General features: G+C 40.3%; 1 protein-coding gene across 1 annotated transcript in view; it reads right to left on the reverse strand.

Annotated features, from left to right (window-relative positions):
- The window catches only part of LOC126234403 (zinc finger-containing ubiquitin peptidase 1-like), a 224,105-nt gene that overhangs the window by 177,643 nt on the left and 20,902 nt on the right, over positions 1–25,560 (reverse strand). Inside the window, exon 2 of the mRNA XM_049943091.1 lies at positions 4,031–4,825. Coding sequence (XP_049799048.1) covers positions 4,031–4,801 — 771 coding nt within the window. The 5' untranslated portion in view covers positions 4,802–4,825. The remainder of the gene's footprint in view (positions 1–4,030; positions 4,826–25,560) is intronic.

A 25,560-nucleotide genomic window follows, 5' to 3' on the forward strand; every position in this document is an offset into this window, starting at 1 on the left:
AACATTCTTTTTTGGTTTATTACACAATTGAGGGGGTGGGGGGGGGCAAAAATATTCTAAATCAAACTATTGTGTGTGCACACTTTGTAATTATATGTTCTACCGCTAGGTGGTGTTGGTTTGGGGTCTCCCACATCACTCAGTAAACTTGCGTCAGTCAGAGTTACGTTGTTTGTTTGAGAGCTATTTCAACCCTTTGACAACAAATAACATGGCCGATGTAAAGGAGCAAAGAGTTGGTGCTACAAGTATGATCCACAATCAAAGCAGCAAATGGACACAACAAATGTGACCACAACCCAAGAAAGCACTTCATTGTCCACAAGGAGTTGGTTCCTCCAGGGAAAACAGTAAACCAATATTTTATCTGGATGTGTGACAAAAGCGGCCGGAAATGTGGAGAAACGGGAGCTGTTTGCTCCGCAATGACAATGCTCCAACCAGCTCCGACGGTCTGACAGTTCATGGCAACTCCTTTGGTTCAATCAGATTCACCTGGTCCTACTCCAAATCCCACGCCACTGTCCTTGACGTTGATGGATGGATGGATATGTGTGTGTGTGCGCGAGTGTATACCTGTCCTTTTTTCCACCTAAGGTAAGTCTTTCCGCTCCCGGGATTGGAATGACTCCTTACCCTCCCACTTAGAATTTTGTGTGTATGATTGTGTTTGTTTGTGTGTCTATCGACCTGCCAGCGCTTTCGTATGGTAAGTCACATCATCTGTTTTATATATATATATATATATATATATATATATATATATATATATATATATATATATATATATATATATATATATATATCCGCACATCACAAGCAGACATTTGTAAAGGCAAAGAGTTTGGGCAGAGATGTCAGTCGAGGCGGAAGTACAGAGGCAAAGATGTTGCTGAAAGACAGGTGAGGTATGAGCGGCGGCAACTTGAAATTAGCAGAGGTTGAGGCCTGGCGGATAACGAGAAGAGAGGATTTACTGAAGGGCAAGTTTCCATCTCCGGAGTTCTGACAGGTTGGTGTTAGTGGGAAGTATCCAGATAACCCAGACGGTGTAACACTGTGCCAAGATGTGCTGGCCGTGCACCAAGGCATGTTTAGCCACAGGGTGATTCTTATTACCAACAAACACTGTCTGCCTGTGTCCATTCATGCGAATGGACAGTTTGTTGCTGGTCATTCCCACATAGAAAGCTTCACAGTGTAGGCAGGCCAGTTGGTAAATCACGTGGGTGCTTTCACACATGGCTCTGCCTTTGATCGTGTACACCTTCCGGGTTACAGGACTGGAGTAGGTGGTGGTGGGAGGGTGCATGGGACAGGTTTTACACCGGGGGCGGTTACAAGGGTAGGAGCCAGAGGGTAGGGAAGGTGGTTTGGGGATTTCATAGGGATGAACTAAGAGGTTACGAAGGTTAGGTGGACGGCGGAAAGACACTCTTGGTGGAGTGGGGAGGATTTCATGAAGGATGGATCTCATTTCAGGGCAGGATTTGAGGAAGTCGTATCCCTGCTGGAGAGCCACATTCAGAGTCTGATCCAGTCCCAGAAAGTATCCTGTCACAAGTGGGGAACTTTTGGGGTTTTTCTGTGGGAGGTTCTGGGTTTGAGGAGATGAGGAAGTGGCTCTGGTTATTTGCTTCTGTACCAGGTCGGGAGGGTAGTTGCGGGATGCGAAAGCTGTTTTCAGGTTGTTGGTGTAATGGTTCAGGGATTCCGGACCGGAGCAGATTCGTTTGCCACGAAGACCTAGGCTGTAGGGAAGGGACCGTTTGATGTGGAATGGGTGGCAGCTGTAATAATGGAGGTACTGTTGCTTGTTGGTGGGTTTGATGTGGACGGACGTGTGAAGCTGGCCATTGGATAGGTGGAGGTCAACGTCAAGGAAAGTGGCATGGGATTTGGAGTAGGACCAGGTGAATCTAATGGAACCAAAGGAGTTGAGGTTGGAGAGGAAATTCTGGAGTTCTTCTTCACTGTGAGTCCAGATCATGAAGATGTCATCAATAAATCTGTACCAAACTTTGGGTTGGCAGGCCTGGGTAACCAAGAAGGCTTCCTCTAAGCGACCCATGAATAGGTTGGTGTACGAGGGGGCCATCCTGGTACCCATGGCTGTTCCCTTTAATGTTCTTCAAGCTGCAGAGGATCCAAACTTGTGTAAGAACACATGGGGCACTGTTGTGGTTGGACAGACTTTTTACAAGCAGTTGTCTGGCCTTCAAAAGTGAAGAAGTTGTGGGTCAGGATGAAGCTGGCTAAGGTAATGAGGAAAGAGGTTTTAGGTAGGGTGGCAGGTGATTGGCGTGAAAGGAAGTGCTCCATCGCAGCGAGGCCCTGGACATGCGGAATATTTGTGTATAAGGAAGTGGCATCAATGGTTACAAGGATGGTTTCCGGGGGTAACAGATTGGGTAAGGATTCCAGATGTTTGAGAAAGTGGTTGGTGTCTTTGATGAAGGATGGGAGACTGCATGTAATGGGTTGAAGGTGTTGATCTATGTATGCAGAGATACGTTCTGTGGGGGCTTGGTAACCATCTACAATGGGGCGGCCGGGATGATTGGGTTTGTGAATTTTAGGAAGAATGTAGAAGGTAGGGGTGCGGGGTGTCGGTGGGGTCAGGAGGTTGATGGAGTCAGGTGAAAGGTTTTGTAGGGGGCCTAAGGTTCTGAGGATTCCTTGAAGCTCCGCCTGGACATCAGGAATGGGATTACCTTGGCAAACTTTGTATGTGGTGTTGTCTGAAAGCTGACGCAGTCCCTCAGCCACATACTCCCGACGATCAAGTACCACGGTCGTGGAACCCCTGTCCGCCGGAAGAATGACGATGGATCGGTCAGCCTTCAGATCACGGATAGCCTGGGCTTCAGCAGTGGTGATGTTGGGAGGATACTTCCCACTAACACCAACCTGTCAGAACTCCGGAGATGGGAACTTGCCCTTCAGTATATCCTCTCTTCTCGTTATCCGCCAGGCCTCAACCTCCGCTAATTTCAAGTTGCCGCCGCTCATACCTCACCTGTCTTTCAACAACACCTTTGCCTCAGTATTTCTGCCTCGACTGACATCTCTGCCGAAACTCTTTGCCTTTACAAATGTCTGCTTGTGTCTGTGTATGTGCGGTTGGATATGGGTGTGTGTGCGAGTGTATACCTGTCCTTTTTCCCCCTAAGGTAAGTCTTTCTGCTCCCGGGATTGGAATGACTCCTTACCTTCTCCCTTAAAACCCACATCCTTTCGTCTTTCTCTCTCCTTCCCTCTTTCCTGATGAAGCAACCGTTGGTTGCGAAAGCTTGAATTTTGTGTGTATGTTTGTGTTTGTTTGTGTGTCTATCGACCTGCCAGCACTTTCGTTCGGTAAGTCACATCATCTGTGTTTTTAAATATATATCCCCCTTTAATACCACCTAGTTAATAATCTAATTTCAACGTCAGCCAGGTATGCATAGGAAGTGCACCCCAATCCCTGATAGGCCAGGGCTGTCTATGGCTATGGCATAACCCATCAAAAAATGTAACACAGTATTTACACATTCAATAGTATAGTTTTAGAGAAGTCTAATCATTCAAATACTGCTCATTTAAAGACTCAGAAAAACTAAATATTACATCAGAAACACTATATCATGAATCAAACTTTTATTGGCAGCAGTTCTAAGCATGCTCTGAACCAGCTGAGTATTGCTGTTCATCACTTACAACCTAATTTCATGCAGTGATATAAAGATGTAGGACTGCATCTCTGTACTGAAGCTGAAGAACATAATCATCTCAAAATGACAGTTATATATTTATTAAAATGCACATTTATGAATGTTAAGTTAGGTCCCATACCAAGGTTTCCTGAAGCTTGCAGTAAAATAGCATCTGATATCTCTGATATATTTAAAACAGAAAACAAACTCATTCAAAAAGCAACAAAAGCAGCCACTGATTTTCAGACTGTATAAAGAACTTATAAGTACACAACAATGAACACAAAATTCAATGAAGACATCAAAAAGACAAATTTCTTTGTTTAAGTACATACCTTTGCAGGGCTAAGAATGTCTTTATGTTCAATGTTTACATGCAGTTCTAAATCTGGACTGTTTTGAAATGTTCGTACACAAAGTGGACAACTGTACACAGATTCCTCCAATCCAGGTGGTGTTGCCGGTGGGAATGATGGGCTCGTCAGATCAAAATGTTGCCTGTTGATATGTTCTTCAAGCTGCAGAGGATCCAAACTTGTGTAAGAACACATGGGGCACTGTTGTGGTTGGACGGACTTTTTACAAGCAGGGTTTGGACCAGGTGAAGCACTTGCTCGTAGATCTAAAGCTAACTGTGAACGCAAGGGAGAACCGGAGCCAGCAACTGAGCTGCTGGATGCCACTGTGCAAGTGCTGTGACTTGGATCAGGGTCTGTACTCCTTCCTGCACCACAGTAATTATTATTGTTGTTATTGTTGTTGTTAATGTTATTTTCCCAGCAGCTACTGGCACTGTCAGTACCTGGTTCAGGATAAAGTTCCCAAGGCAAAGGTCTTGAAGGAACACAGGAGTCATCCCTACCATCAATATCTTCGTCATCAATGAATGCAAGCAATTCTTGTTCAGGGGTTAAATAGTCCAAATGAGCACTATTTACGTGCATTAACAACTGTTCTGCAGACACTTCACCCAGATCACAAAAAGGACACGAAACAGCACCTTCTAAATGGTACACCACCATATGTGAACGCATCTCCTCTTCATTTAATCCTTCAACTCCACATATTTCACAAGAATAAGTCATTTCCGGCATCTTTGAAGCCATCACCACGTTCTACTATGTACAGACCTGAAGAAATATGAAGTCACCATTACACAGAGCAAGATACATGAATTCTGCAAAATTAATACATTCTAAAGCAAAAACAGGCATGAATACTATTAAAAAATAAAAAATAAAAACAACATAATTCTATAACTCTACAACAGCTGTTTTTAAACTGTGATCTGCAGACTCTTTCTATTCACTGAATCTGATATTCATCAACTAAATTAAAGAATTCGAACTGATTTGTCTGTTAGTCAGAAAATGCATCTTTAGTGATACCACAGTAACATTCAGGAAATGTTTTAATCAGAAATGACTTTTACTTTCTACCAGAGTAGGCATTGAAGTAAGCACTGGCAACAAGCCAAAACTGTATGAAAGACTGGGATTCAAATATCTGTCTTTTGCAGGCAGTGTGTTGTTAACAGCAGCATCTGAGTGGATAACACAGCAAATGGTAACACACAGCCCATCAAGCGCAGATATTTGAGTTCAAGTCCTAATGCAGCACCGAGTTTTAACTTGTTGCAAAATCTTATAAATTTTTATAAGGTCACATCAATTACTAACAGGTGTACATGCTCTTCCTTCTGAGACTGAGAAACATAATGTAGCAGCTATGTAATTGTATTTACAAGCCAGCTATTTCCTACGATATTACCCATGGTTAAACAGTTGCTTATAATAAAAATGCCAAGGTGTGTATTTATTCCAAACTTCTATTAGTTACTTTCATTCTCCTATTTCTCTCTGTGCACCTCCTCCACCTTCTCTCTCTGCCTACCTCCTCTACATCCTCCCCCCAATCTCTGTTGATCCCTCCCACCTCTCCCTGCTCATCTCCTCCTCCCTCCTTTCCTTCTCTTTCCTGTCTCTGCCCATCTCCCCCCTTCCCTTTCTCTTTCCATCTCCCCTTTTCCTTCTTCTGTCCATCTCCTCCTCCTCTCCCCACCTTCTCTACATCTCTTCCTCCTCTATCCGTGTCCACCTTCTCCTTCCACCTCTCTGCCTCTCTGTCTGTCAATCTCCACTTCCTCCCCATCTCTCTCCACATTATCACCCCCAGTCCAATTGAAGGTTGGTAGTTCTTACTCCACTGTATTTCTTTCCATACTGTAATGAATATGTGTACCAAACTCGACTGAAATTATTCCAGGGGTTTAGGATGAGCCTTCTATCCATGCCTTTGTCTATATATGCACATGTCAAATATATTTCACATGTATTCGACATATTTCACCTATGTCTCTAGCAAATTTCATGCTGCAGTTTCATTTTCATGCAACATGCTAGTTTTGATGTCATATCTCCTGAACTGTGTATTGTACAATTAATATTTCTGTAGGCACAGTGAGTGACGTATGTGAATATTATCGGTGAAATTGTTGTGGAAAGAGTTAATAGCTAAGAAGTAATATACTTAAACATCACACAAGGTGCAGAAGTTCTGCACACATTTCAATGTTTATGACATCATATTTTGTGAACTATGTGTTGTACAATGACATAATTTTGCGGGTACATTAAGTGGTGTATGCACATACTGTCTGCAACGTGTAACACACACACACACACACACACACACACTTTCACAGTCATAACATATTATAAGTCACACATTACCAAAAATAAAGAGAGAGAAGAAGTGGTATTAGCAAGATAGAGAATTGTAATTTGATATATCTAAATGTGTGCCTCTAAATATCTGAGGTGACGATATTCCTGTATCCCAACATAAGGCCATCTCAGCAACCTGTAACTTGCACATAATAAATAACCTGTAAGATTAAAGCATTACAACACATAAAAATGAAAAATATGAACATTTACATATTCATATTACGAGGGTAAGCACAAAAGTAAGATCTCCTATTTTTTTATAAGTACAGAACTCTGTTTGTGTGGCAGTTAGTCAGACTGTTATGAAGAGTGCTTCACATGCTGTGTGTAAACATGCACATGCCGCACTGAGGCACTCAGTCTTGGCTTGGCAGCCATTGAGAATGGAGCTCCCCTTGGATGTTACCGCCAAGTGCGAATTGCGCATAGTTATTCAGTTTTTGAGTGCAAAGGGCACTGCGCCGATTGAAATCCATCGCCAATTGACAGAAGTGTATGGTGAGTCGTGTGTGGATGTCACAAATGTTTATAAGTGGTGTAGAGAGTTTTCAGCTGGTTAGAACGAAATTCACGACAAACAAAAGAGCGGGAGACCGTCAATTTCTGAGGAGACAGTGTTGAAGGTTGAGCAAAGCATGCATGAAGATCAGCGGATCACCCTGGATGATCTCTGCATGTTGGTTCCTGAGGTTTCCCGAAGCACCGCTCACAGAATTTTAATGGAAACATTGAACTACCGGAAGGTGTGCGCAAGATGGGTACCACAAATGCTGACTGAGGACCACATGCAGCAATGAGTTGATGCTTCCCGTGCATTTCTTTGCCGCCTTGCAGCCAAACAGGACAACTTTCTGGACTCAATTGTCATGGGTGACGAAACCTGGTCATATCACTTTACACCTGAGACCAAGTAACAATCACGCCAGTGTGGCATCCTTCTTTGCCAAAGCTGCAGAAATTCAAACAAACACAGTCTGCTGGTAAAGTCATGACAACCATTTTTTGGGATCAGAAAGGAGTATTGTTGGTTGACTTTATGCTCACTGGGATCACAATTAACGCCAACAGATACTGTGAGACTCTGAAAAAACTCAAACGGGCAATTCAGAACCGGAGAAGAGGAATGTTGAGCAAGGGCATACACATTTTCCATGACAATGCTCGCCCAAACATCGCTCGCCAAACCGTTGCTCTCCTGTAACAGTTTCAGCGAAACATAATCAGCCAGCCACCCCGTAATCTTGACTTGGCACCCAGTGACTATCACCTGTTCCCCAAGTTAAAAGAACATTTGGCTGGAAAGGGATTCAGCTCTGACGACGAGGTGAAAGAAGAGGTTCATAACTTTCTGAACAGCATGGCGGCGAGCTGGTATGACGTGGGCATACAAAAACTGCCACAGCGTCTACAAAAATGCATCGACAGAAATGGTGATTATGTCAAAAAATAGCTAAATATTCAAGCTGTAAACTGATGTAAACCATTGTAGAAATAAACAGGTCTATGTACTTATAAAAAAATAAAGAGACCTTACTTTTGGGATTACCTTCATATATGATGAAAAAGTACGCTGCTTGTAACATTTTCATGACCAAACCTTTGAAGTGATTTCAGTGAAATTTGGTACAGAGATAGATTGAATATTAAAGAAGAATATATGCTACCTCGGAAAGTGTGTGGTAAAAGATATCTATTGATTTGAACAATATTATGTAAAATTAGTGAAAAATCTTTCCTCTATGGAAAAACTATTTACTCTTTGACTTTTCAACTTTATCATACTTGTGAAAGTGCTTTTATTGGTTGTCAACACAACGAATATAGTGCTTATACAATTCTCAACGTTTTAATTCGTACCTCCATACTAATAACATTAAATATGAAAGTAACGATGTCTGTTATGTTTTCATGAGAAAACCACTGAACCAATTTTGATGAAATTAAGTATGGACATAGCTTGAAACTTGAGGAAGAAAATAGGCTTCTTTAAGACTAAAAAGGACCCCTAAGAGTGTCAACTAAAGAATGGAAAATGGTTCTTTATGTCAGTGAACATAAAAGATGTCAAAAAATTATTACAGTTGTTGCATAATGTAAATGATATATAATGTATACCTACTTCAGTAGAACAATGCATAGATTCATGCTTCTCCCTATGCCCCTCTGCACGCATCACTCACTCAGCAGCGATGCTGTGCATGTCACTGTGTTGGGAGTTGTGGCACTTGGGGAGAACACATGTCACAAGCTTTGCTTATCTGAACATGCAGACACATGAGGGCAGCTGATGTTATTGCATGTACGATAGCTTACTTACTATCACTCATCACAGCAAAACTACTGAGATGCACGCACAGCTGTGAGTAACAGTAAGTATAAACATATGCCGTTAATAGAGTACCAGACAAATAATTATTTCAATATATTTCCATTGACAGTTGTCAATCAGAGGTTCCCTCACGAACCATGGACCCTGCCGAGGTGGGGTGAACTGCAAGCAGCTACAATGGTTCAGAGAGCCATAAAGTAGATGTGTCTACTGTGGAGAGGCCAGACTAACCAGTACTCACTGAAGAGGAGAAACAACCCGTTCAGTATTCCCAGGGGTAACTGTTTGGATGATTGACCAAGCTAGTCTTGTAACATTAGCCTACATGGCCTTATTGTGCTGGTAGTGTGAATTTCTGAAAGCAAATGGAAACCAGAGCTGTTATATTTCCTGAGGACATGCAACTCTATTGTTTAGCTTAATGATGATGATGGCCTCTTAGGTGAAATATTCTGAAGGTAAAACAGTCCTTTGTCAAACTACAATTTTTTTGTACAGGCGGAACTACTCAGGAGAACGTCATAAAAAAAAAAAGTAAATAAAAAAAAATCTAGTACTCTACAAGTTGGAGCATGGAATGCTACATCCATTAATTGGGTAGGTAGGTCCATTAATTGGGTAGGTAGGTTAGAGAATTTAAAAATGGAAATAGATAGGTTAAAGTCAGATATAGTACGAATTAGTGAAGTGTGGTGGCAAGAAGAATAGAACATCTTGTCATATAAGTACAAGCTATAAGCGTAAAATCACTTAGGGGTTATGCAGGAGTAGGCCTAATAATGAATAAGGGAACAGGAATGCAGGTGAGCTAATATTAACGGATTATTGCAGCCAAGTCAGACACGAAGATAACACCCAACACAATAGTGCAAGTTTCAATGCCAACTTGCCAGTGCATATGATAAAGGGATTGAAAGACCGTATGACAAGATAAAAGAAATTATTCAGTTTAAGGGATGCAAAAATTAATTGCTACAGGGGACTGGAATTTGAGAGTTAGGGAAAAAGAATGAATGAGGAAGCCACCTGGTATAATTTTGCACAGAGCATTGCTAACACTCGATTTAAGTAAATTGCACACATAGAAAAGACCTAAACAGGCATGACTACTCTGCAACTCACATTTAACTGATTGGCAAGGTGATCATCGAGCCACCTTCAGATCATTTCTCTACCATTCAACTCTCAAACAATGCACGGGAGAAACAAACAATTAAAACTTTCTGTTTGAGCTCTGCTTTCTTTTATTTTATTATGACTACAAGTTTTTCCTATTTAGGTGGGTGTCTACAAAATATTTTTGCTTTCACAGGAGAAAGTTGTGATTGAAAGCTCCTACCGCAACAAGAAACACCTTTGTTTAATTATTGGCACACCAATTCACTTATCATATCTGTGATACGCTCTCCCTTACTTCATGATATTATACAAAATGAGCTACCCTCCTTTGAATTTTTTCTGTGTCCTCTGTCAGTTCTATCTGGTATGGATCCCATACCACACACCAATACTTCAGATGAGGATAGATAAGCATAATGCAGTCAGTCGTTTTTTGTAGATCTGTTATATCTTCTAAGATTCCTACTAACAAAACACAGTCTTTGGTTCACCTTCCCTGTAACATTTCCTATGTTATCACTCCAATTTAAGTTGTTTGTAATTATAATCACTAGGTATTTAGTTGAATTCACAGCTCTTAGATTTGTATGATTTATTGTGAAACTGAAATTTAACAGATTTCTTTTTGAACTCAAGTGAATGACCTCACATTTTGCCTTACTGAGAGGCAATTGCCACTTTTTGTATCATACAGATACTGTGAATGAGTCATTTTGCAATTGGTTTTCAACTTCTGAAGAGTTTACACCATAGTCTACAAACAATCTAAGAGGGCTTTTCAGACTGTCTTGTAAGTTGTTCATATAGATAAGGAACAGCAAGGGACTATAACACTTACTTGGGGAGTGCCACGTATCATTTCTGTTTTACTCAATGACTTTCCATCAATTACTAGAGGTATGTTTCTGAAAGGCAATCGTGAACCAGTCGAATAACTCAGACAATACTCGATAAGTATGCAATCACATTACAAGCTGCCTTTGAAGAATGGTGTCAAAAGCCTTCTGGAAATCTAGAAATACAGAATCAATTTGCGATCCCCTGAGGATATCAGTCATTACTTCATGATAAATAGCTAGATGGTTTCAAAAGAATGATATTTTCTGAATCAGTGCTATGTGTCAATATATCATTTTGCTTGAGTAATTCATAGTGTTTGAACACAGTTTATGGTCCAAAATCATACTTCACATTGAATCAGTGATATGGATCTGTAATTCAGCAGATTACCTCTACTTTCTTTGTTGTGTATTGGTGTGACCTGTGCATCTTTCAATTCTTGAGGTACAGATATTTCTTTGAGTGAACTGTTGTATATGATTGCTATGAGTGGAGCTATTATATCAACATATTCCGAAAGGGACCTAGTTTGTATGCAGTCTGGACCAGAAGACTTGCCTTTATTAAGCGATTTAAGTTGTTCGCTATGCCAAGGATATTTATGTCTAAGTTCCTCATTTTGGCAGCTATTCTTGATTCAAATTCTGGAATATTTGTTTCATCTTCCTAGGTGAAGAAATTTCAGAATACCATGTTTAGTAACTCCACTTTAGTGGCACTGTCATTGGTAAAATTACCACTGCTATGGTGCAGTGTCATGTCGCTGATGTACATTCCATATGACCAGAATCTCTTCGGATTTTCTGCCAGATTTTGAGAGTGAGTTTCAATGTGGAAAATACGAGTATTAAAAGCATCTCACATTGAAGTCTGCACTAATTTTCGAGCTTTTGTAAAATATCACCAATCCTGGAGATTTGGTGTTCTTTTAAATCTGACATACTTTTGCCATTGCTTCTGCAACAGTTTTCTGACCTGTTTTGTGTACCATGGGGGATCTGTTCCACCTTTTAATATTCTGTTTAGTATGAAACTCACAACTGCCCTCAATACTATTTCTTTGAATTTAATCCACATCTGAACTAAGCTTACATCATTAGTTTGGAAGGACTAGAGATTGACTCTTAGGAAGGTACCACGTGAGATTTTATCTGTGTTTATTTTCAGTGGTTTTGGATGTTACAGTATTCAGCTTTTCTACAACAACCTAGTGGTCACTCATATTTGTATCTATCATAGGAGTTGCACTGGAAGGTAAGATTGACTGTACAACAAGACAAAAATTTATTTATACTGTAAGAATATTCCAGAGACAGATTCGGACTCTGCCCATAACCTATCAGTTACAAATTGTAGACTAAAACTGAAGCAATTAGAAAAAGCTACAAAATCAAGGCAATGGGGCCTCAATAAACTGAGAGATGGGGGTTGTAAAACTTGCAAATGGAACACCGGACAAAACTGACTGAAAAAGGGTAAAGGAATACAACACAAGACGAATGGTAGCTTGAGAGATGAAACAGTTAAGGCAGTAGTCGATTGCATCGTTAAAAAGGCAAGGTCTAGTAGAATTCCCTGAATAAGCCAAGGCATATTGAATTTAACTCTTGAAAGTAAAATGTATATGAATGCAGAAAATGAAGTAGTAAAAAGGGAATACAAATATCTAAAACATGAGACTGAAAAAAATGAAGATGGCTTAGCAGGATTGGCTAGAGGACAAACGCAAGCTGCAGAAGCATGCATGGCCAGGGAAAGATAGATGTTGCCTACAGGAAAATTTAAGAGACCTTTCAGGAAAAGAGAAGCAGCTGCATGCATATCAAGAGATCAGATGGCAAGCCAATACTGAGCAAAGAAGAGAAAGCTGAAAGGTGGAAGAAATGCATACACAAGCTATATGAGGGAAATAATCTTGAAGGAAATATCATAGAAAGAGAAGAGAAGTATAGTTAAACGAGATGTGGGATAGGACACAGTGAGAAGAACTAGACAGACCACAGGAAGAGCTTAGTGGAAATAAGGCTCCCATAGTTGATGATATTCCCTCAGAATTATTGAGATCCATGGGAGAGCTAGCCAAAATCAGAGGGGCAAAGTAACCTCAGGCTTCAAAAAGAATGTAATAATTCAATTTCCAAAGCAGTCAGATGCTCATAGGTGTCAATACTACTGAACTACCAATTTAACAATAAGGAAAAATCAGGGATGGAGCATTACGTAAAATAAGAGAAAGGCAACCACTCTCCTATAGTGTATCAATGCATGGAGCACAGAAACACGTAACAGAAAACAGCATTCACACTATCTTTTGAGCACTATAGTTTGTCTTTCAGCATGGCACCACCATTCAGACACAAAACCTTGCAGGCACCCCAAACGCACACTTTAGTGGCCATGACAAGACTGGCTGTGATAACGGGGAATGAGCATGTGGAAGACCTAGGCATGAATACAGAAAGCAGATTCGAATGGATGTACATTACAGTAGTTATTCAGAGATGCAAATGCTTGCATAGGATGCACTAGTGTATAGAGCTGCATCAAACTAGTGTTTGGACTGAAGACCACAACAATTAAGCAACAACAATCTGTAGTTGTATGTACCAAGAGTTATTATCCATCCAATCGCATTTATGAAAGAAGTAATTTTCAAAATAAAGAGAAAAAGGGGGTAGCAGATGGGAACACACAGTAAAATACAGAACTGTTGCCTTTTGGAAACAATAAAAAGCTCCAAAAGCCATCAGTTTTACACCTTTCTGTCTGATGCAACTTGGTAAGAACATCTGATTTGCAGGATCAACATTTACAAGTATTTTCATTTCACTGATCATTTCTATTAAAAAAGACTTTTAAAAAAAGAATCAAGTAGGCTAGATTTTCTATAGCAGTTATGTCTATTTCCTTTGTCAAACTACAATTTTTTTGTACAGCTCTTCCTTCCCAAAAGCAAAGACTTAATCTGCAACATATTTTAAAATTAAACAGAAAAAGACAGAAACGGTATGGAGGAAGTTTGGTTTAACATTAAATGTTTCAGAGAAATCACAGAAATCTAAGTCCCAAAAACATGCCCAGGTTTCCACTGTTGCTCCACCTGAATCAAAATCTGATGTTAGCAATATTACAATCAATATGAGAAAATAAGTTCACCCACAATAGGTCAATTGGAAATGGCTGAAAGAATATTAAAACATGGAGCTACTAATAAACTGATTGTAGAGAACCCACAATTTGATGACAATCAGTAATAGCGCTAAAATTTTGACAGAGACTTGGATTCTCTTTATAGAATTTCCAGAAAACATTAACAAAAACAAGCCATAAAAAGCAATACGTCATATAATTTCAACCTAAGCATTAATAGTAACTATGATCATTCACACTTTTTCACTTGTGAGCTTAAAACAAAAAGTCTGTCGCATACAAAGTTGAGCTAAGAGTTTGGAATGCACTGAAATCAACAAAGAATGAGCTCAGTCAACATTTTAAGTACAAATGACAAGTCATGAATTGTCATAAGCAGAACAAAGACTGCATTCTGTATGTAATTAGTGTCTTTGTTTGTAATTACACTTAAGAATTATTTATTTCTGTCTGTAAATAAATGATTTTTTTTCAATGTTTATACTAATAAAGGAATAGCTCCCTTTATTAACATCATTAACACAAGCAATGTATAAAAAAGTTAAGGCAAATAATTTAAGGTAGTAACATAATTGATGTTAGTTAACAGAACTATTTAAAGTACCTAAAAAAGGACACTCTTCCTTTAGAATAACGAATTCCAGACGAGTAACTACTAAAATGGCAAAATACTGTAGTGTAAGAAGTAAACAACAATACTGCATAGAATGATGTTTGGTTTAACTTCACACTACAATCAACTTTGTGATCTATCTGTATTCCTTTCTACATCAAAATGGCACACGGCAAACTAAAAGCTGGCAAGGCAAAGGAAATACAGGCATGTAACAAAACAAGACAATGCTTTAATGTGTGACATAATTAATATACAAACGTCAGTAAAATATAAAACAAATCAAATGAAAACTGCATATCACTGTCAATTCAACAGTTTCATCAACAGAACTGGAGGAATGGGGATTTGCTGCGAAGGGTGAGAGGCAAAGTAGGTAAAGACATTAGGATGGCGCAAATTACTGTTACCTCTCTCTAACGTGTACACGCAAATTTTCGCCGTGTGTTACATATTGACAATAATTTGTCAGCATTATTATATAATGTATCACTTCACTGGTTGTCCATTTCATTTCATTGGAAGTTTTGGGAAAAGGGTGGTTTCACAGAAAACCTTTTAAAATGTCGACTCACAAGAAAAATGTGTGTGCAAGTTCACTGAAAAACAAAATTGATTTATAAACCATACGGCATTTGTGGTATGGCAATAATGTTAGTCACCGGTACGTTTGCTCAACACAAATTGTCACAAAAACCATTACCGGTTTAATTAAACATAAGGGATATTTATTCAAACACGCACTACCACGTATTCTCAAATAAAAATAAAACTTCAACAATGTTTGTGATTGTACGGCAAAGACACATCTTCCGAAATGTGTACTGACGGCACTGCAACAAAAACCATTTGCAATAAAGGTTTCTGACAGCCACTGTCTGAACATGACAATCTGCTGACGGTTCTGCATACAAACAGTTATCTTAAACATTATCCGCTGCGAAAAAATATAATTTTTTATAGTATGTTACTATTATATAACACTGTCAGAATGTGCCAAATCATTAAATAGACTATTACGGATACAGCGGGATCGAAATGGTGATTTAAGTTTTGCATGCGCTGGCTCAAACAATTTGGAAGCTGGTTTTTCGTCTTACAGTTCCTTCAACATGCAAAGTGCGGTTCATAAAAACTTGTGCTTTACCTCTTTGATTACCCTCACTGAGCCATTAATAGCTCAGACATGCCTGCCGCTCAATGCGTCAGCGCGACACGCTGTTCAGGGAGTCCATAACCCGACTTTGTTTTCGCGCTTCGTGTTCACGAATGCGACGGGAGGATGCGCCACACGTGAAATGACGGACGAACAGAGTAAGCGCACAAGAGCAGTCCTTTCTCGCGACAGGCAGTTGTAAGTGATCGCCGAAATACATGCTCTGTCCCCGTTACCTAACACACAACGGCGACAACGAACTGGCAAGCCGATACTGCACTCGGCGGGCAGCTGTGTCCGAAATCAATAGGACCAGCGCCACGCCGACGCCGACCAGTTTCATTCACAGATGACAGCCACCAGCCGAGCGCACGACCAATGCGTCGCGATTCTTGCACTCAGTAAGAGCTCCCGCGCGAAACACAAGAAGATAGCAGTTAGGGGAATCCCGCACTGTTCATCGACCTTTTTGTGATCCAACAATTTTGTTAAGTAATCGATTATGTAAGAAACATACCACTGACATTCACTCTATTCATATTTGGCACGGGATTATACTACTACAGAAAAAAATTACTATTTCCAGAGCATGCAATGACTTTTGTGATATACGTCGCGCTGCTAATGGCTTAACTGTGAAGAGACACGTCTTACATAAAATGGTTGATGATGACCCTATTACTCGGATAGAAACAAATGAAAGAGCGTCAGAACAAGGATCGTACTTGCAATTGTAATCTCTTGCAAAAATTTATGAGACATTCGTTGTGTTTCAGAGTCGAGATGTTTGAGGAATCCCCAATCCGGCATTAGCATTGACATCACCTTTGTCAAACTGTAGTGGCCGTTTGGCAAAAAGTAGCAATATTGTAAGTAGCTTTAACCAGTATTCCAAAATGTATTGCTGCTCTTTGTGTACTTCAGTAGAACATTAACGCTTCTTGTTCCACTAATAGAAAATTGCGGTTAGGGCTATGTATAGCGATATTTACCCACGATAATAACTCTAAGAACAGACGCATCCATTCAGTGTCAGCATGCCCTCACTGTAAACATGTTTACATAGAAAAGGTCTGAAAAACCCGTTGAGTGCTGTAGCTTTGCAGAGAAAGTAGAAATGCCAGATACATGGTACCATAACTATACCCCACACACCATTTTAGACAGGGTATACATACTGTCAGTATGCAGTAAATACGCTTAAAGTCAGCTAAATTAATGGCAGCTTACTGGCCCAAACTCACTTTGGCAACATACATGAAAGAATCAACACTGAACAGTGTGAAAACTGGAATAGAGCCATTGAACGAAATTTTGCGGTAAGGTTTGTTATATTGTCAGTATTTGTGATCTACACATTTCAATTAACCAGTTTTTTAAATCCAAAACGAAACCAGCTCATGTGATTTAAAAAGCAGTCAAATGTTGGGCTCCTATAAAACATCCTGCATTTTCCCTCTGTTATGGTTACCCTTAGATACAATGTTGAAAAACACTATAAGATTGTACATAATGTCACTCCTCAAATGTAACCACAGCCCACAACAAATTAGTCCACCTTCTCTTTTCATGTTAAGAAAGGACAGATTTGGCAGAAGAGATACACAGTAGTGTCTGTAAGACAACTGAACATGAAAAGTGACACATCAAAACATAATCACAAAATATATTTGTTGGTATAATCAATACAAAGGTTGGTTTGAACATCACAGCACTTTACTAGGTGTAGTCTTATTGGAGACTGTGTACACTTGTCTTCATCCAAACCTTGAACTGAGTTATCCAGCCTATTCAAAGGAACCCGCAATTTAAAGTGTGCACCAAAGCACAGTGCAGTTGGTATGTTTCATATGTAAGTCCAAAAAAAGAGTACCAACGATAAAAGAAATAACAGATGACAGAAAAAAATTCCAGGGCCAGCTGACGATTGAACTACAGAAGTTTGGATTTTGCAGTCTGACACATAAACATTCTGAAATTTCTATCACTACTTTTAATTGATCACTCTAACAATCACCTAGATTCAATCCTAACAAACTGAAAGATCCTGTGTCAAAGGTTTGCCCCTGAAACTGCAATTTGCCACCTCTCTGACCTCTATAAAAGGACTACACAGTTTATTCCTCAAGATACTGCTAGTCTTTTGACATGACATGAACACTTGAATTAGCAGATTTGTGGATCAAGCTAAGCTGATGATGTAGTCTACCAATTCTGAGATACTTATATAAAAGTTCAACCACAGTCTGCTATAGGTATAAATATAACCTAACATTGCTGACCATCACCTTACAGACATTTAGGCACATCACTGCATCTAAAAATGTGAATTTTATCCATAATGGATGCAGCTGAACTCCGTGAATGTTTACCTCTTTTTGATTTTCAAGTGCTTCGCGCTTCAGCTGCATGATGGGCATTGTAATGAATAAACATAATCCGTTCAGACAACTTTCATTGTCTTATCTCTTGGACGGCATATCAAATGTGCCAAAGCATCTCCCTGTAGCCTGTTGAAGTTATTTTCTTTCCTCTTCGCATGAATTCCACTAGGAGTAAACTGACAGACGCAAGTGGAAGGTGTCATCACCTCCCCAGTGTTTAGGTGGGCTTGTCTCCGATTTTCTTTTGTTTGCTATATTTGAATGATGCCCCAGTGCTGACTGAATTTGAGATTCACGTGTTTCATAATAAACTGCAGTCTCATAACAGTGGAGGTGAGAAATTTCAAATCTTGTCTCCTATCAGCCTAGGAAATCCAGACTTCCTCCCATCCATTTTGTATTATGGACTTTGGTCAACTGTTTGGGAAGGCAGAGTGCTTTTCTCCCGTGTATTATCTGTAACCATCTCAAAATTTGAGAGAAGGAATTGTATACATGTGTCTGTCATAAGATATCTTCCTGCATAAATTTTTTGATCTGATTTTTGTTTGAAGCCCACTGCAATTTGTCATACAAGGTGTCTTTTTTCCCACCATTTCCTTACAGGGGTTTATTCACTGTGTTTTCACCATACACATTTCATTTGATTGCAGATTTCTACAGGCCAATATCTGATGTACTCAAAACCCAAATACAGTTATATAGTTGCACATTTCATAGGATGGATCTGATTTCCTATTAAGATTGCCATTTTAAACAACTCCAGTAAAACGAATGTACCCACACAATGAAACTCAACTCAGAGTGAGACAAGGACAAGAGCTAACCCGCAAGCAGATAGTCATCATGTTGCAGTGGTGTGGTCCGATGGTCTGCACATGGCAAAGACTGCAATAATTATGCTTTACTTTCTGTATGATCTTTGCACATCAATGTTTTCCAATATTAGAGGAATCATCATCAGCTAAGTTATCCATTTTACAAGCATCTATTTGCTGAGTCATCCCACAAGCAATAGGGATGATGTGACTTGTTCACAGACCACCCTTTTCTTCATTACGATCTGACAGATCCACTAAGTTCATTATCCAGCCACCTGATAAATTATAAACATGCAGTTGGATAGTACACATTCCAACTTTACCAAAACTTAAACCTCCTTCCTATGTAGTGTAGCAAGCTGATAATCTTTTCCTAATAATTTAATATTGTTCATCTTTTATGGGGCATTACTGGCTATTCTTACTGGATTTTTATAACACACACAGTGGCACATATCTGAGATCTGCCTTTAGTTGGAAATAATATAGGTATTGAGTTCTTTGTATATGTCAGTTGACTTCAGTCACAGCTTAACTGTTTACCGTATTTTCAAATTGATGCCAGTGACATCTAACACTAATTCTGGTACTCCCCTGCAATTTCTGTAATACCATACTCAGCATTACCTGTAACAGTGGTTGTCAAACTGCGGCCTATTAGCCACGTGCCGCTGGAATCAAATATCTGTGTAGCCCTATTTTGGAATGGTATGCATCTAGCAACTAATAGCCGAGCCCAAAAATGTTGACTAACATTAAGATCTCCTTAAAGAGTGTAGTTTTCCTGCTCAGTAATAAACAAAAATACTTACAGAGACAGTAACATTTAATGATTGCTTAATTTTAACTGCATTGATGAATCAACTGTGAGCTAAGTAAAGTTGGCCACCTACCCTTGGGGCAAAAGCACAAGTTGTGTGACCAATGCAGGGGTATAGGATGTGAGAAAGGTAATCTTTTATTGTTTCTCTTCCAATATTGTCAGCTCAAGGGCATTTGCAATTTGTACCAATCAGCTGCTGTGGTATCATTTTTGCACAGAAGTAACATCTGCCAGTGAATGTGCATTACATAGATGGTCATCTCGTAATATGGTACGGGTCTGTGGCAAGGAACATTAATTTTGGCTGTTTTAATACAATGCAGTGAGCAAAAGAAACATGACAGTCAAAATATTTACTAAGCAGTTTTGATCACTTCTCATATCGCATACAGTCAGTCAGGGTAACTTTCTACCACTCAGAGTATCTTCGCACCGCTTACTACTTTTGTTTCAAATGACTGGTGTTTCACCTACTTGCATTATTTTGCACTCAAAGAAACAGTTTTACTATCTCTGTGATTTCTAGTTCATATTTTAATTTTCTTATCAAGTAACTGCAAACTCTTACGTTTCTGATTATCCTTTAATTGCACTGGCTGTGAAGACAGCTTCTGACAATAGTGACTGAAATTGAACAAATATCTTGTTACAAATACAAATCAAGTTAAATCAAAGTAAAACTATAATGCTGAATTAACACGTCATTTTTGCTCCTTATTAATGCTTGATTTCCTTTTGACAGGTCTGAAGTTGGTCAGGGAATTATATACAGAAAAAATGAAAATGTTTTAAGACTGGCCTAAAGTTCTACATCTACATCTATACTCTGCCAAATCACCTTGAAGTGCATGGCAGAGAGTACAGCCCATCGTACCAGTTATTAGTGTTTCTTCCTGTTCCATTCACGTATAGAGTGCAGGAAGAATGATTGTCTGAATGCTTCTGTGCATGCAGTAGCTATTCTAATCTTATCTTCGCGATCCCTATGCGAGTGATATGCAGTGGGTTGTAGTATATTCTTACAGTAATCATTTAAAGCCAGTTCTTGAAACTTTGTTAATAGACTTTGTCAGGATAGTTTACATCTATCTTCAAGAGTATTCCAGGTCATTTCCTTCAGTATCTCTGTGAAAATTCTCCCACAGATTTAACAAACCTGTGACCATTCATGCTGCTCTTCTCTGTATACTTCAACATCCCCTGTTAGTCCTATCTGGTACGGGTCCCACACACTTGAGCAATATCCTCATATGATAATACTTTTAACAATAAGCATAAACATGGTACTGAGTCAAATGCTTTTCGGAAACTAAGAAAGACAGTATCTGCCTTATTACCTTGATCCAAAGCTTTCAGTATGTCATGTGAGAAAAGTGTGCATTGGGTTTCACAAAATCAATGTTTTTGAAATCCATGCTAGTTGACATTGAGGAGCTCATTCTGGTCAAGATCTCATAATGTTTGAGGTCAGAATATGTTCTAACGTTCTACAACAAATTGACGTCAAGCATATTTGACAGTAGTTTTGTGAATCACTTCTTCTGCCCTTCTTGTAGACGAGAGTGTGACCTGTGTCTTTTTCCAAGAAATGGTACAGTTTTTTGTTCGAGGGTGTAATATAGATTGTAGCTAGAAGAGGGGCTAACTCAGCTGCAAACTCAAAATGGAATCTGACGGGGATTCCATCAGGGCCTGGGGCTTTGTTCAATTTTAACAATTTCATCTGTTTCTCAACACCACTGACACTACTTATTTCATTAATCTTTTTTCAGTCATACAAGTCTTAAATTGGGGCGTTCCTCCAGGGTTTTCTTTGCAAAGGAATATTTGAAAATGGAGTTAAGCATTTCAGCTTTTGCTTTGTTACCCTCAGTTTCAATTCCTGTCTCACTCACTACGGGCTGGACACTAACTTTAGTGGCACTAACAGCCTTTACATACGACCACAATTTCGTTGGGTTCTGGAAAAGATCACTTGACAATATTATGCTTACGGTAATCATTGAAGGCATCACACATTGTTCTCTTGGCAGCCGAACGTGTTTCATTCCGCATCTCTCTACCTATAGCCCTACACTTTGTTTTACACCTATTATGCAGTAATCTCTGTTTCTTTAGAAGTGTCTTTACAGTAACTGTAAACCATGGAGGTTGCATCCCATTATGAACTGTTCTACACGGTACATATCTCTCCAGTGCACGATCAACTATTCTTTTAAACTTTTGTTTAGCTAGTGTAGTCAGTCTGGTCTTGTAAACTGACGTAGCGGGGAGAGCGGTGTGCTGACCACATGCCCCTCCATATCCGCATCCAGTGACGCCTGTGGGCTGAGGATGACACGGCGGCCAGTCGGTACCGTTGGGCCTTCCAAGGCCTGTTCGGATGGAGTTTAGTTTTAGTTTGTAGTGTATTCAGTAGATGTTTCATCAGTCTTGCAAATGGGCACTTTATGTTCTCCTGAAGTAGTTTAAATTTTAAGTCACTATAGAACAGCCACAGGTATGTGGTCCTTCAACAGCATTCAAAATAAATGCTAGTGCCTATCCCTGTCCATTCTCCTGCCTACCAAAATTACACTATTCTAAAATTAACATCAATAGTTTACTTAACTGTGCTCACATTTATCCTGAATACTTTCCATCTTTCTCCCCAGTGGTCTTAGGTCAAGTCAATATATAGTGAGCCAGTCTTCCCCTGTAACACCCTTCATCCAGAGATCTGTTACCTTGTAATATGGGAGTTAATTTCTGCACAGTCATCATAACACATACGTTCATTACCTAAAACTAAGGAAGGGAAGTGATTAGTAAGAGGATTTTTTTTTGTCACTGGTGCCCACGACACACTCATTCAATTGATGCCCCCCCCCCCCGGAAAGGTTTGCGTGCCTCAATGACGCTGGGGGCTATGCTAGCAGTAGCTTAGCTACTGGCAGGACCATCCAAGCCAGACAAGTATCAGTGGAGGTGTCTGCAGTACTGCAGTAGAGTGTCCCACAAGTTATGGAAGGGAGAGCTGAATTTCTCCCAGGGAGCTCTGACAACAATGGTTCAGTATAGTCAAGGCAACCCTGGGTGTCATGAGCTAAGCTGGGGCTGGCCAGCACTCCCAGACCTTTGTACTGTAAACTCTGGGCATTCTATTAGATGCAGTGGTGGAATGTTCTGTGAATAGTTGTTGCAGTAAAACAGTCTACAGCAGGCAACCTCCAGGGCACCTGCACTCCTCCCTGCCCTGATCCCCCCCCCCCCTCTCTCCCTCTCTCTCTCTCTCTCTCTCTCACACACACACACACACACACACACACACACACACACACACAGAGAGAGAGTTGTATAAGGCTTGCACAGGCATTTATTTCCCTAGTGGCTCTTAGGATCACTGTGGAGCGACCTCAGTTCACGTCTACTCCGTACCTACACCCGTCCAACAAAGAAGGCTCAGCTGGTCAGCCCACCGTAGTCTCACAATTATAGAAACAGGGCATAACACTTTCATTGTAATAAAGAGGCCAGAAGAGATCTTTGAGAAAGTCTCTCCTTTCGATGGAGTGTATTGCTTGGTCCTTAAAATGTGTTACACAGCTTTCTAATGGAACACTTCTAGTTGACTGCCACACTGCACTGAGTAACTACGCTTCTGGAACTACAATTCAGGAATGCGACACCTTAGGTGGCTACTATGTTGTTGTTGAGTTGCATAACACTCACAACTTCTGTAAAGATGTGGTTGCATGTTCAGGTATATTGGAGGTGGACCCTGATGAGTTACATGAAGTGTGGAAAAACACGGTTGTCATGAAAGTGCAGAACTATATTAGGAAACTCAATGACACATTGATAAAAACTGCAACACTTATTTTAAACTTGAACACTCCAGAATTTGCTGAACATATTCTTGCAGACTAGGGTTTGACCTTTTGTTCCCAACCCAATGAGATGCTTCAAGCGTTATAGGTTTGGTCATACCACTATGGCATGTGACCCGAGGGCTACGTGTGGAAATTGTGGAGGCTCAGCCCACGAATTGCGTGACTCTTGTACATTTTTTACTCTTGTAAATTTCCTCTGAAATGTATAAACTCCTGTGGGGATCATTGTGTATAGAACAGGAAGTGCATGGTTTATAATGAGGAAAGGAAAATTCAGGATTTCAAAGTTGCAAAGTGCATACGCTAAGCTGAAGATAAAAAAGCTTTCAAAACTATGCAGCCTCTGATGTTTGCTAATTCTTTTGCATCGACACTTAAGAATCCAGTCAGCAAGTGTGATACCTCCACACAAACCCAGACCTCACATTTGAGTAAGAGAACAAGCACTTGTCAATATATGACCCAAAAACCATTCAGAAGCCATTAACAATGGGTTTAGAACCTTGGTCACATACCACTGCACACCATCAGAGTTCCCTAAGCCATTCTCTCTACTCATGCAACCGGCTCCTTCCATAATTAAGGAAAAGGTCACACAAAAAGCCATTCGAAACCGGAGAAGTGACAGCAAAACCACTGAATCGGTGAGCACTCTCCCTTCCCAATGATGGTTTTACAGTCAAGGCAGAAACAGAGAGCTGGGCACCATGTAGTGTTTCCCTGAACACTCAGGTAAATTACCACCACTGAAAGGGGAATAACAGGGTCAACCATCATTAATCAGTAGCTCCCACAGGGCCTCCTGTAACGCAGTGGAACTTAAATGGAAACCGATTACATTTGGAAGAGTTATAGCTCATGGCTCAGGAGTGACCACTCTGCATCTGCAACAAGAAACTCATTTTAAAGTCACCATCACACCTGAGTTAGGAGACTACCACCCCTGTAGGAAGGATTGCCTTACTTGAGACAGGGCTAAAGATGGGGTGGCTGCCTTCATTGATGACAGATGCCACTCCTCCCCTGTCCCTCTACCAAGGCCATACAAGTAGTCACAGTGGAAGTCCTCACACCAATTATGATCACAATGTGCTGTTTATATCTTCCACCTCACAATCCACTGGATGCAGATGCACCGACAGAGCTCTTCCGGGGACTCTCCCATCCATTCCTACTCGTGAGTGACTTCAGTGCACACAATGTGCTGTGGGGCTCTGCTACCACTTGTTCCAGTGGTGGAATTATTGAGCACGTCGTCCATTTAGAATGTACCTGCCTTTTGATCTTGGGCCAGATGACACACTTTTCTACAGCTACAAGGCCATCTTCGGCCAGTGACCTTTCTTTCTGCTCCCTAGCTACTACAGACTCAGTTCAGTGGGAAGTGGCCACAGATTTGCATTACAATGACCTCTTTCTGGATTGGGTCCAGACGGTGGTCAACAAGAGATCACAAAGGCGGATGCTTCAAGGGCCACACACAATCAGCAGGCTGTCTTCATACAACAGGAATGTGCCCAAGAGATGGTGGATCACGTAACCTGTGTGATGCAATGAGCTGCTGTTAATTCCATTCCCCAGTCTAGCCACAACCTCAGACGATGGCCCTTCGCTTGGTGAAATGAATAAAGGCGTTCGGCAATCACAGGCATGCAACTTTGCAGAAATTCAATACACCTTCCAACTACAGAATATCTTCATACCTTCAGGTCTGCAAGAGCACAGGTGAGATGAATGGTAAAAGAATGGAAGAGGACTTCCATTAATTGGCCCACTTCCACTGTGCAAATTTAGGATTCAATAAGGCAGATTTCAGACAAGGACAGTACACCACCCATTACAGCTTCGTTAACAAATAGTCTTGGTGGATGCACCAGAAGCTGAATTTTTATTACCATCACTGCGTCATCTGGGCCAACTCTTCAGTTTCAAATGTTCCATGGAACTGTGGAGATGAAGAGGCTCTATTTCTCGTGTAATGAGATCTAGAATCTTCCATTCTCCATGTGTGAACCGGAATCAGCTGTCT

The sequence above is a fragment of the Schistocerca nitens genome, chromosome 2 (genome assembly GCF_023898315.1).
Source record: "Schistocerca nitens isolate TAMUIC-IGC-003100 chromosome 2, iqSchNite1.1, whole genome shotgun sequence".
Lineage (NCBI taxonomy): Eukaryota > Metazoa > Arthropoda > Insecta > Orthoptera > Acrididae > Schistocerca > Schistocerca nitens.